This window comes from Neofelis nebulosa, chromosome 5 (assembly GCF_028018385.1).
Source record: "Neofelis nebulosa isolate mNeoNeb1 chromosome 5, mNeoNeb1.pri, whole genome shotgun sequence".
NCBI lineage: Eukaryota > Metazoa > Chordata > Mammalia > Carnivora > Felidae > Neofelis > Neofelis nebulosa.
In genome coordinates, this window is record NC_080786.1 from 87,882,168 (window position 1) to 87,894,791 (window position 12,624).

A 12,624-nucleotide genomic window follows, 5' to 3' on the forward strand; every position below is an offset into this window, starting at 1 on the left:
CCAAATTTTCAAACTGGAGTGACTAATGTTTAAGTTTGGGGAAATATGATACTTAAGTTAGTTTTAGACATATCAGTTGGAGATGACCAAGAGATATTAAAGCAGAAATGTTCAGAAAGTTGCAGGGTAGGGGCGCCTAGGTTGTTCAGTTGGTTAGACTCCTGGTTTCAGCTCAGGTCATGATCTCATGGTTTGTGAGTTTGAGCCCCACATCAGGCTCTGCACTGGCAGCACCTGACACAATTCAGATGCTGTAGAGAGAAAGATTTACATCACTTTAAAATAAAAGATACTTACATCAAGGGAATGGGTAAGGGGCACACCTCATGCACTGGTAATGACTGTGCCCACGTCTTTTATACATGAAGGAATAAAAAAATCCAGAGAAACAAAGTGATCTGCTCAAGGTCACACAACAAGTCAGTGATGATGCATTCTGACCCACTTTTCCTGACTCAGAAACCTCCTGAATTTTCAGACATGCCTGCTTTATAGTAAACACTCAAAACCATTTCCTGATAGTCAAGGTGGACAAATAAAAGGCATGAATTTTATTTCCTTAGTTTATTAAAGACGACAATGAACTGTTAGGCTGTGTATGTATTACAGTGAATAGAAATCCAGTTCAGAACACAAGTTGCACATGAACAGAACATCTCTATGTAGACTCTTGCTCCTTTTATGTTAATTTAACAAAAACTCTAAAGCCTTGGCAGAGAAAGTCAATAACAGCCTCATTTAAGTGGAAAATATTTGCCTTCCACTCTTCTGCAATGTCTTGAATCTTGTCTCTACCTTGCAAGCAAACTTTTAACTTTTTTCCCTTTATTTATAAAAAAGAACACTTTTTCCCTCCCATTTCATTCAGAAAGAACTCTCTTCAGTGCATTCAAAGCTTTTCCCCACAACAGCAGGGGATTTCAGATACTGGTATTAGTTGCAAAGTGCTTTCAAAATATCCCATACTCTTTCCTCTCAAATAAATAAATAAATGGGTATTTGGACAGTGATGACAGCAGAGTGTCAGGGTCACTAAAACAGATACGCAATCTAAAGAGATGGAATGTGAAAGGTGGAGAAAAATAAGTGAAAAACCAGGAGCACATAAGACTGCTGAGCTCAACTTTGGAAACTGTCGTTTTCCATCTTTTGGTCCTATGCTAATATGAAATAGGCGGAACAATAATGAAAGTGCATCTCTCTTCCAGTGTAGTGACTTGGAGTAAGGAGCTGGATGTGTAATTTGTACCACAACTAGAAGCAGAGTTCACCATTTTTTACAAACCCCTGAGTCTGAATCTGAGGCCTAACCTTTAGTAAGCCTTGAGTTTTGTGGGGCAATTCCCAAAGCTCCTAGGTAGGACAAGGCTCCTAGTTAGCCCTTCAAAACTGGGCTGGGCTGGAAGTCTTGGCTCTCAGAGTCTTCCCAATGAACTAAGGGAGAACAAGCTCAGGGTCTTCCAGCCCGATCCCAAGTCCGAGGCAGAGAGATCAATGCCATGCATCATTTCCTCCCTGCTCCCTGTTGCCCTGGTGGAGCCTCAGCTCTGGCCACTTCCTTCCTGCCCCTTCTACTTCCTGTGAGACTCCTGGGTGCCTCCAGCTCAGGCACTCATTGGCTTCCACCAACCATGTGCTACTTTCTGTTCGGCTTCTTGGGGTAGCATCTACACCAAGTTTTTTCTATTAGCAACCAACTATGGAAAAGACAGGTATACAAGAAGTCAGTCCCAGAATGAAACAAAAACAAAAACAAAACAAAACGCTGTGGGCTTTTGTTCACAGAGCCGCCAGCCTTCAGAACAGTAACCCTGACCAGTGTTATACACAGAGGTCAGGAGCTATAGCAACTTAAAGAACACCACAAACATATCACGGTCCCCTAGAAACACACATCTTAAGAAAGGGTATGTGTGTGTTGAAATTAGTAATATGGAAAGAATGATTGAACATATGGATATCACCAGGCTAAATGGCTCAGTGCATAATAGGCATAAAGGCTCTTGTTAGCCCAAGAACACAGAACATTTACACTCACATTCATGTCCACAAATTGCCAAGTTCCCTAACCCCACTAATAGCAGAAAGCTTCCCCACCCTTACCCCAACTTTAACAAAAGAAACAAAGGTAAGAGTTCATCCACCAGGGAGGGTCCCAACTCTGTTGCAGGAAGGGGATGAGAATGGAGTTGGGCCATACTTTTACTCAGAACCAAAATGACCACCTAACAATGGGCACAGTGGCAAGAGACCCACAAATAAGATGGCGGATAGAGTTTTTGTCCTCAACTTAGGATGGCATCAGGGACTTGCCTAAGCTTGAAAGATCATACATACACCAGAGCTAGGTTGAAAAAAAGAGACCTTAAGAGGAGGCCAACAGCTCCTCTGACTGAATAAATGCTCCTTAAGCAACAGAGCTGTGGCCTCACTTATGCTGGGTGTAAGGCTGTGAAGGGGTCTGGCCTAAGTATCAGTTCTGTTTCTTTGCTTCAAGCCCACCAGGGTAAAGAAAGTCAGCTTGTGACATCATCTTTGCCTAGAATACTTCAAACAAGGAGGTCACATGGTGGACTCCTTGAGGTCTCTGAGGATTCCAGGTAATAATGCTGCTTTTATGGCCTAAAAAATACCTAAATAAGCTGGACAGAATGCCCACGATGTACTCCCATCCTCTAATGCTTCTCCTCAGGGTGCAGTCTGACTCTATTTCAGGACTGAGAGAGAAAACTCCGTCCTCCTATTTCAGCAGCAAAGGAGAAGTGAGTTGGTTGAGAAAGGCCTGACTCAGAAGCTCCAGAACTAAAACAAAATACAACTGGAAATGATACTTGAAACGCAGCTGAAACCGGATCTGGTCCAAGTGGAGAAGGCCATGGATGTCAGAAGCACTGGGTCTCATTGTCCACTCCTCTGACAGAGGCACTAGAAGCTTCACATTAAGGACCTGTGTGTCAGTTCTGATGGAAATACCCGGTACCTACACATTGTCACAACAGACTGGACCTCACCAACCTAACAAAGGTTGATTACACATGGACGTTAGAGAAGTCATAAAAAAAATGATGATAATAATCAAAGAAAAAAAAAAAAAACAAGTGGGGAAAGTCCTTAAAAGGGTGGCTCAGTTCTGCATTATGTGTGACCCTAGCGGCTAGAAGAGAGCTTAATGTGCTTTCTTCAGGTGGTCTCCAGGACGGTGGCCTCTAGGGCCAAGGCTTCGGTGGGTTCCTCCTCGTAGTCTGACATGTAAGACTCCAGGCTCTGTTTGGCCAGCAATTCCCGCCGGGCCTGCAGCCGCTCACAGCGGGGACAGCTTCCAGACTTGAAACAAGCCTTATGGTAACACGCTTTACACTCTATTCAGGGAAGGTGAAAAAAAAAAAAAGAGAAAACTATTTGTATTATCTCAAGCCAGAAGTAAATCACTGCCACAGCCCCTTCTTGCCACCACTGCTAGGTGCACCTGTGGTGAAAACAGGGAGTTTCTGAGACAAACTGAACTCTTCCTAATAGGGACGGCTGAGGGAAATAAATGAGCTTCGTGTTCAGTCTGGTTTGCCCACTCCACACCTGCACCAGTACTTACCTTCACAGGTCCGGCACTTATGGAGCTCAAAAGGGAAGATGATGTCATCCTCGTTCTGACAGAACTCACAGATGAAGCCCTTGGCTTGGCAGAGCTGGGGTGGGGGGAGAGGGACAAGCAGCAAAATCAGGGGCAGCAAACCAGGAACTGGCACAAGAGGATGAACCCAAGTGAGGGACGGGGCAAAATATAAAGAAGACTTGAGTGGACCCTAAGGGGTTCTCCCGCCTTCTGGGAAGAGACCGGCTGGACATGACAGCCAAACTGGGGCCAGGACTGGGCAGTGTTAGACAAACCTTTAAGATGGAGACAAGGGAGCATGAGTTTGAGAAACTGCAACCACGAGAGTGGTTCACAATGCAGAGTTGTAAAGAAAGAAGGGATGATGCCACAAGGGGCTTCCTAAAGTCAGAATTCCAGGCTGGGTGATGACTCTATTTTGAAATAGGAACCACAGCCAATTAACATAAAATGTGATGGCAAGGGCATTTCTCCAAAATAACACCCAGCCTTGAATCAGGTTATAGCAAAACCTTTCCAATTCCCCCCACTATACAGGATCTCTACATATGCCCTATTTTGAGCTCTAATTCTGGGACTGTCACAGGAACACACACTGGGCATATTCTAAGATGGGAAATTCTAAAAATGGAACTTCTGAATTTCTGGCATGTTGAGTATATCAAGGACAATAATAACTTGCATCTATAGAATGAAGTTTACAAAATGCTTTCATGTAAATTATTTCGTCAATTCTCAAAACTACTGAGAGGAAAGGGCAGGGGCTATTAATTATTATCTTCATGTTAGAGACAAGAAAATTGAGGCTTACTGCAGAGAGGGCAAAGTACTTCCTTTGGTCACAGTAATTTGAGAATGATAAAGTGGAGGGAGACCCAGTCCCTCTCCAGATTCTAATTCAGGGTTCTCTCCTCCCACATCAGGACAATTCTACACTGAAGGCCTGCTTAGTCCTGCCCTTACCCAGGGGCAGTGCCAGCACCACATCTTCTTCTGATTTCAGGTTCTTTAGATCTGGATGAATTAGCTGTTCACCAATCCCAGGAACAGCAATCCTACCCAGTTTTTCTCCCAGTGTTGACAGGCCATTTCAACTTCCTGAAACTGCATGGTAAGAACTTGGGTCCATCCCACTCCCTATATCCCTAAGCAAGAGTCCAGTCACATGATAAAGTGAGACTATCTTACCATGCATCGCTCTACATGGGCAGCCCCTGCCCTGGTGAGCTCAGCAAGCCGGGGCCCCAGCTCTCCCTTCCTGGTTGCAGTCAAGTCATTCAGCGAGTATAGGTGGAGATCCTCGGTCAGGTGGCCTGGAACTGTGTCAAAGGAATCCAGAAGCCTACAGAAAATGAGGGGAAGTAGGTAGGAGCCGAAAACGAACATTTTGGGGGCACCTGGGTGGCTCAATCGATTAAGCATCCGACTCTTGGTTTTGGATTAGGTCATGATCTCACAGTTCATGAGTTTGAGCCCCACGCTGGGCTCTATGCTGACTGTGGAGCCTGCTTAGGATTCTCTCTCTCTTCCTCTCTCTCTTTGCCCCCCACCCTCACGTCTCTCTTGCTCTCAAAATAAATAAATAAACTTAAAAAAAAGAAGAAGAAGAAAATGAACATTGCGTGTGGCACATCAAGGTAGAAGGATCTGTACTATCCAGAAGCAGGATAGGGAAAAGGGCCCAGACAGAGTCGATGAGGGTGGGCAGTGTTCGGCCAGCCTAGGAGTTCCAGACCACTCCGGACCCTCCACACTACTAGATGTGAGTGAGAAGTGACTTTTATACCTTCCTGCACAGTGATTCATGCCAGCTTGCAAAGACTGGCAGGTCTGGCCTGACAGAACAACGAGAGAGTTCCCTTCCAGAGAGGATACAGACACAGTTAACTGCTGCAGGCTTTCTGCTGACCATTTCTGGAATTCTCTACAAATCTCTCTACTTTCCTTCTTCACACAACAAGGGACAACTGCTGGGGTGTGTCTGTTTCAGAGACATTAACCCAGCAAGAGGCCTCTGGCCTCCACAGGAGACTTACTCTTTGGCCAGTCGGCAAGTCTTAAACATGTTCTTCATGTGATACAGCTGGATCCGCAGCAGCTGAAGAGAAAGACATTGTGGTGGTGAGTGGGGGGTAAGAGCAGGTATGAAGACGAAAGAAACAATTATTAAAATGACCAGTACCTTTAAACCCTGGAGGTCTGGAAGCTTTGCATGCAGCAGCCAGAGCCAAACTATTCTCTACATCTGTAACTCAATAACTTGCTTCAAAATGACCTACAGTCAGGGAGGGCACCTCTGCTGGGTTATGCTCCCAAATCACGTATACAACTGGAAGCCACTGAGAAATCCAGAATTTGAATTTCCCACCTGATACCCTATTCTCCTTTCAGTATATTTTCAGTGCAGGGAGAACTCCTGCTTTTGTCACTGAGTGCCATCTATGGCTTCAGACCTGTCATTAGTAGGTTTGAGGCTCTAACTAGACAGGTGAGAAATGACAAGAGTCTGAGAAAGCATGTAGAGAAAGTGTGAGTAATGAGACGGTTACAGCTCTGACACAGTGACAGAAATGTCGTGATCCTAGCAAAGGCTGCATGAACAGAGGGAGGGGATGAGGGATGAGGAGGGTAATCTGTGATATGGCCTTTCAAGGATCTTACCCGGACTTGATTGAGCAGCTTGACCTTCCTATAGAGGGCACTGTTGATGTCCTGCACATTGAAGAGAGGATCGTTCCAGATCTTAATGAGCAGGTCCTTGGAGAAATTGCTGACATAGTACTTGCTGAAGTCCCACTTGCGCAGAACCCGGCTGGGGATGACCATCTGAGCATTTTCATGGCAGCACTGACAGAAGTACTTGCCCAAGTACTCACAGTACCGCAGCCGCTTGATATAATCTGGAAAAACCAGAAAGTCAAAGGTTAGATGTGGCTTTCCCATCTATAAGCTGGTGAGGCAGCTCTCTTGCTCCTTTTCAAAGAGCAGAAAGGGATGGCCACTGGTCTCCATCCATTTCTGTGCTCCCAAAGCTAGCAGAAACCCACAGAGGGGTTTCTGTGTCCCTCTCTGAAGGCCACTGAGGAAACAAATTCTGGCAGAGTTGGTAAGATCCAGATTCCAAGAACCTGGCCCAGAGTACCCAGTTTTCTTTGATACACGATGTCGGTAACGTGCCCCCAGAAATCATTTCCCTCTGATTGCCAGTGATCCTGCACAGCCCTACCTTCCGGGTCTGGGCCCCTTCTTTCCCTTTCCCAGTTCTGCTCTGTTGCCTCCTCTCACAGCCTCTCTGACCAGCCCCAAGGGTATGAGAGGGCACAGTCACTGGAGGCGGACTGGGGGTCAGAGAAGATGCTCACCGGGGTCAGTCCGAATGCCACACCCTGCACAGCGGTAATTCTGCTTGGCCACAGCGATCTTCCTCCTGAGGAGAAGGGAAGGAGAGGACTTTGGCAAATACTGGCCACAGGAGGCGTCTGGGGTATAAAGGATAAGGAGGCAAACACAGGGCTCTTGCTACGTATGGCAAGAGTGGGGAATTCACCTACTGCTTTTTAGAGTTGGATAAAAAGAACCCACTGGGAGAACCAATTCAAACCGAGGATTACTAGGTTAGAATTTAGGTCAAGGCAGGGACAGTCCCTAACGAATGAACCACACTTCATGTACAAATATAAGAGATGAGAAACAGGACAGAGGAGAGAACAAGAGGAAAGAAAGGCAATCATCCATCTTACGAGAAAAAAAAAACAGGGATCGCCTAGGCGGCTCAGTTGGTTAAGCATCCGACTCTTGGTTTCGGCTCAGGTCATGATCTCATGGTTTGTGAGTTGGAGCCCTGCATCAGGCTCTGTGCTAACAGTGCGGAGCCTGGTTGGGATTCCCTTTCTCTACCTCTCTCCCTGTCCCTCCCCTGCTTGCTTGCTCTCTCTCTCTCTCTGCCTCTCAAAAATAAATACACTTAAAAATTTTTAAAAAGAAAGAAAGAAACACCAGTAAGCTCACAAGACTGTTGGGAGGAAGGCAACAGGTCGGGAAGGCCAGTGATAAAAGACCTCATTCCCGGTTATCTCTGGGAAGCAACAGGAGGATCAGGAGTAAGACTTGCGACAAGATGCATAATCTTCACTCCCTGCCTTTAAGTGAACAGAATTGTGTGGGAGCTACAGCTGGAGGCAGAGACAAGAGGTGAGGAGACTGCCCTGACAACCCAAAGATATATCCATTTTCCAAAGGACACAGACACTGCCTACTCACGTCGGGGCTGAATGAACATTAAAAATGATCTGAGGCCGGGGTGGAGCCCACTCCAGGTTGCCACGAACACGGATGCGCAGCTTGTAGATGTCCGCATGCTGCCCATCATCTGGTGAGATGGGCAGTGAGTCAGGGATGGGCAGGAGCTGCAAGAGAGAAGCACAGGATGGTCCAACAGGGACAGTCTGGGAGAACATGCTTGACTCTTTGGTCATGACAGAAACACATTAATCAAAGAGGTGTCAGGATCATCTCAGGTAAAGGCTTCAAGCAACCTTGGCCCTCAGAATAAATCATTGAGGCACCAGGCTACTACAAGTGAGGACCTTGTGTTCCAAGAAGTAAAAAGAACAGAAAAAGCATTCCAGTGGCATAGCACCCGTTGCTGATGCTGTCCCTGAAGCCATTTCAGGACCCTTGCTATGCCAAGATGCTTCATGCCTTACTCAACTATAGAGCAAAGAAGACTATGAACAATGTACTTTTTCACAGTGTCTCAAAGGTGGTCACAATACAGTAGTTCCACCTCTGGGTCTAGTAAGCAGTCATGTGGAATAAGGACAATGAAGGAGCCATTATATTCTGTTCTGACAACTGCTAGGGAAAACCCAGGCAAGCATATCTTCTTCATTCATTCATTCATTTATTCACTCAGCACATTTGTAACGAGTGGCTTCTATGAGTGAGGAAGGAAACACTAAGGCTCATTCTAGACTGGGGACATGTGACAGAGGAGAAAAGCATCAGAGACGCTCATGGATTCGTGGGGCTGGACAGTGGGTAGAGGAAAAAAGCTGAAGAAATCTACCTTCTGAGGAGCATCATGCTCTGGAACCAGCCATTCTAGCTCTGAGGCAGCTGGCAGCTGCATGCCTTCAAACTGCTTCAGGAGTCCCATGGCCACCGCCTCTGCAGATGTGGAGTGTAGGAAGCAGTGGGAGCTGGAAAGGAGATGCAGGGAAGGCTGAGCAGAGAAAAGACAGGAAGATGGGAGCCCGCCCTCCAGGAACTGATACTATACCCTGTGACTTCTGAGCTGAGAACACTCACAGTACACCCAGTCTGCCTGGCTTCTTTTCTCATCATCTTCAGATACATGTGTGGAGGAAAATATATTGACCTTATGGTCTTACGACTTAGGCTCAAACCCCACTTAATAGCATTACATGGCTAAATAATAAAAAAAAAATTTTTAAAGGGGGGGTGCCTCTGTGGCTCAGTCGGTTAAGTGTCCACCTTCAGCTCAGGTCATGATCTCGTGGTTTGTGAGTTCGAGCCCCATGTTGGGCTCTGTGCTGACAGCTCAGAGCCTGGAGGCTGCTTTGGATTCTGTGTCTCCCTCTCTCTCTGGCCCTCCTCCACTTGCACTCTGTCTCTCTCTCTCTCAAAAATAAATAATAAAAAAATTTTTTAAAAATAGCATTACATGGCAATGCTAGTTAGGGATTCTCTATCACTTCCTTTCTCTAAACTCCCATTTCTTTAACTGCAAAACAGGGGTTATAACATGGGTTTACAAAATAAATTGAGTAAAACTGCCTTGTGAAAGATAAAAGACTGTTTGTTGCTCCCGAATGGGGGACTATTTCCCCTAGTTGGATCTACAATGTGAAACCAGTTCAATTTGATTTCATAATCAGCAATCAGGATCACTGCTCTCTCTTTTCGGATCTGATCTTCTGGGGGCCTCTGGTATAATCAAAGTCAGCAGAGAAGGAATAATCCAGACTGTGAGCTTTGCCTCCACTAGCGCCCACCCTGTTTGAACCAATGATCTTCTGCTCTGCTGCCGGGGGCTCACCACGACCATCAGGCAGGCCCATCACTTTGTTTTGCCTCTTTGTGAATTTGCATGCTTCCTCTATGGCCTTTCCCCTCCATATCCCAAGAACTGGGTTTGTTTCTCCACATACCCAAGGTTTTATTTAAAAGAAAAAAAAAAGTACTTACAAAGACTGGGAGGAAGTGAAGGATTTGCTGTTTGAGGCAGTGTTCCTTCTGATGTCAGCATCTAAGGGGAAAACAGATAAGGGGAGTGGGAAATGGAAAGGGAAGAAATAAGGGATAGTAACCATTCCAAGCTTTTGCCAGCTAAGTGCTGAGCTAAGTGCTCAGGGTAGCAGCTACAAGCTACATTCTATGCAGGGTAAGGAGCAGAGTCCAGGTGAAGCTCTACACATGATTTATAGTTTGGCTCTGTTTAAGTTACAACCAGACTGAATAAGTGACATTATGCATAGTATGGAAATGGTCGAAATGGCTACAAATCCAGGTGGAACACAGACTCAGATTTGGTGCAAAACAGTGAATGAGAAAAGGTAGCATCCTAAGGCACACAGGGACATACCCTCTATCAACACAAACACACAAAGAATACTCCAATCTCTCCTTCATTCTCTCAATCTCAAGCCCTCTTAAATGATAAACTCTGAGGTAAGAGCTCTGTATAGCTCTTTTTTATATCAAAATCAGTACCTAACACAGAAATTGGATCACAGAAGTAACTCATTAAATGTTATGTGGAACTGGAACTTTGCTCCTAACATCTGACCACTACTGCTATCACTCCTGAATGCAAACTCTTCTGCATCCTTATAAAAGCTTCATGGAAAGATTTCCTTTTTGTCTGGCGGCACAGGAAAGAAGAGAAGTTCTCTATGACTTGGCAGCTCCCTGAAGATGCCTGGTAACCAACACATTTTCATGGAGATATTCAACATGATGTTTTCTACTGAACTTTCAGGCATAATTGCAGGAAAATACGGCAGACTTTCCAAAGCCTATTTCTCATAAAGGATTTTGAAGAGGATTTCTAAAAATGATATGCCTGAACCTCCAGAGACCTCATCTTCTCAAATATGTTTGATGGGGAAAATGTGAAGTATAGCAGTCATGTTCAAGGAGGGAAGATAGAGTGTATTCAAGTTATGAAAACGAGACTGTTCTGGTAAGTCTCATCCTTCATTTCCTTTGATGCCCAGTGAAAAGACATTCTTTTCCTGATTAAACCTACACAATGATTGGAGTGCCTGGGTGGCTCAGTCGGTTAAGCATCCAACTTCAGCTCAGGTCATGATCTCACAGTTCCTGAGTTCGAGCTCCACGTCGGGTTCTGTGCTGACAGCTCAGAGCCTGGAGCCTGCTTCGGATTCTGTGTCTCTCTCTTTCTGCCCCTCCCCTGCTCGTGTTTTGTCTCTTTTTCCCCACCCCCTCTCAAAAATAAATAAACATTAAAAAAATTAAAAAAAAAAAAAAAGAAAGAAAGCTACACAATGATCAATCTACTGCATGTGAGCCCCTCAACAGAGCACTAAAGCTTACATGACATCACTCTGAAACTGGCCATGAGTAGCTCAATTGTTCTTCACATTTCCTTTGTGTATATATTTTTGTACATGCCACTAGATCATGAAATCTCCTTATAAGGAAATGAGAGCATGTCTAACTCTTCTGTTTTGGCCCTAAAAATATATAATACAGGGTACTGTATATAAGCCTGTATACTCAGGTAATATTCCTAACAAATCAATGTTTTCAAAGCTATACACGCAAGTGAGAGAACAGAATTGGAATCTGTCAGTGAATTTTCACATGTTAAGCACAGAAAAATTTAAGACAACAACAAAATTTTTGACAAGTAAATAACAAATCCTATTTTTATTAACAAAGAAGTTCGTGTATATATTTTCTGTGTGAATTTGTACCACCAAAATCCAGATCTCAATATAGTGCTAGTTGTCTATTCCATTCTAAAGAATACCAGTAAAGAAAAAAATTCTAGGCGATAGTAGACCTTCACAGACCATTTAGGTTGTAGCATTCATTTGAATAACACTTACACTGCCTTGGATTTGTACATATTCTTGTCCTTATAACTCTGGAGTGTTTTCTACATAATAAGTTTTCAGAAAATATTTTCTAAATAAATGAATAATTGGCTAAAAGCAAAAAGCAAATTTTTGCTTTGTGACAGAAAAGGAAAAATGAGAGAAAATCGTAGACAGATATCCTTGAATAAAGAGCTAACCAATGTTGTTACTGTAGGGTTAGGCCATTAGAGAAAACACTGAGCATCAGAGAGAAGTGGTGATAATTCATGGTTGCTAAGGAAACCACTGTCTTCAAAAAGCTATTTAGCAGCTCTTCAACCTCACAGAGTAAAGTCATGTTTTCTTCAAGAGAAAAACAATCATTCTCTGCTCTTTGGAAAGTACAGTCACATCATACTTTACCATGTTTCTTCTTTTTTACCAGAGGTACGATGACTTCCTAGATAATCATCAATACTTCCAAGAGTGGGGAAGACCACACAGGTTTGGCTGTGACGATCTTCCGCTGAGAATGGAGAGGGGGAGGCAGTACCTGATCTCAAAAGAGACACCTGACACTGGCCAAGTACCATGAAGGCCCCGTGGGTCCTGGGCCTCTGCTGCATTCTGTGGACTCTCTGGTCAGTTCAAACATATAATTAAGTTAGTGTGGTGGAAACACTACTCAAGGATCTGGATAAAAGTAGACCAGGCTATAAGACAGAATATTAATGAGTAAACAGAGAAGGCCATTCAATTGGATGGAAGTTAACATAATTATGAAACTTTCAATTAATTATTTGACAAGTATTTTTTTTCTAAGAGAACTGATTTCAAAGGTTTCTAATACTTTAGATAAAGCTATTGCTACTGACTGAAAAAATAAAATCAGAATTATAAAAACAATTAAAAAATGACATGCTATAAGAAGAATTTTTCCACGTC

The 12,624-nt window shown here is 44.2% G+C and overlaps 1 protein-coding gene across 13 annotated transcripts in view; it reads right to left on the bottom strand.

Annotated features, from left to right (window-relative positions):
* Positions 1–549: 549 nt before the first annotated feature.
* Positions 550–12,624, bottom strand: part of RUBCN (rubicon autophagy regulator) — a 70,345-nt gene continuing 58,270 nt past the window's right edge. For all 13 annotated transcript variants that reach the window (XM_058731039.1, XM_058731040.1, XM_058731036.1 and 10 more), the window contains 9 exons: positions 9,821–9,881; positions 8,679–8,811; positions 7,871–8,016; positions 6,973–7,037; positions 6,272–6,510; positions 5,647–5,708; positions 4,799–4,952; positions 3,590–3,683; positions 550–3,359 (listed from right to left, as the gene is read on the bottom strand). In XM_058731039.1, coding sequence (XP_058587022.1) covers positions 3,181–3,359; positions 3,590–3,683; positions 4,799–4,952; positions 5,647–5,708; positions 6,272–6,510; positions 6,973–7,037; positions 7,871–8,016; positions 8,679–8,811; positions 9,821–9,881 — 1,133 coding nt within the window. In that variant the 3' untranslated portion in view covers positions 550–3,180. The remainder of the gene's footprint in view (positions 3,360–3,589; positions 3,684–4,798; positions 4,953–5,646; positions 5,709–6,271; positions 6,511–6,972; positions 7,038–7,870; positions 8,017–8,678; positions 8,812–9,820; positions 9,882–12,624) is intronic.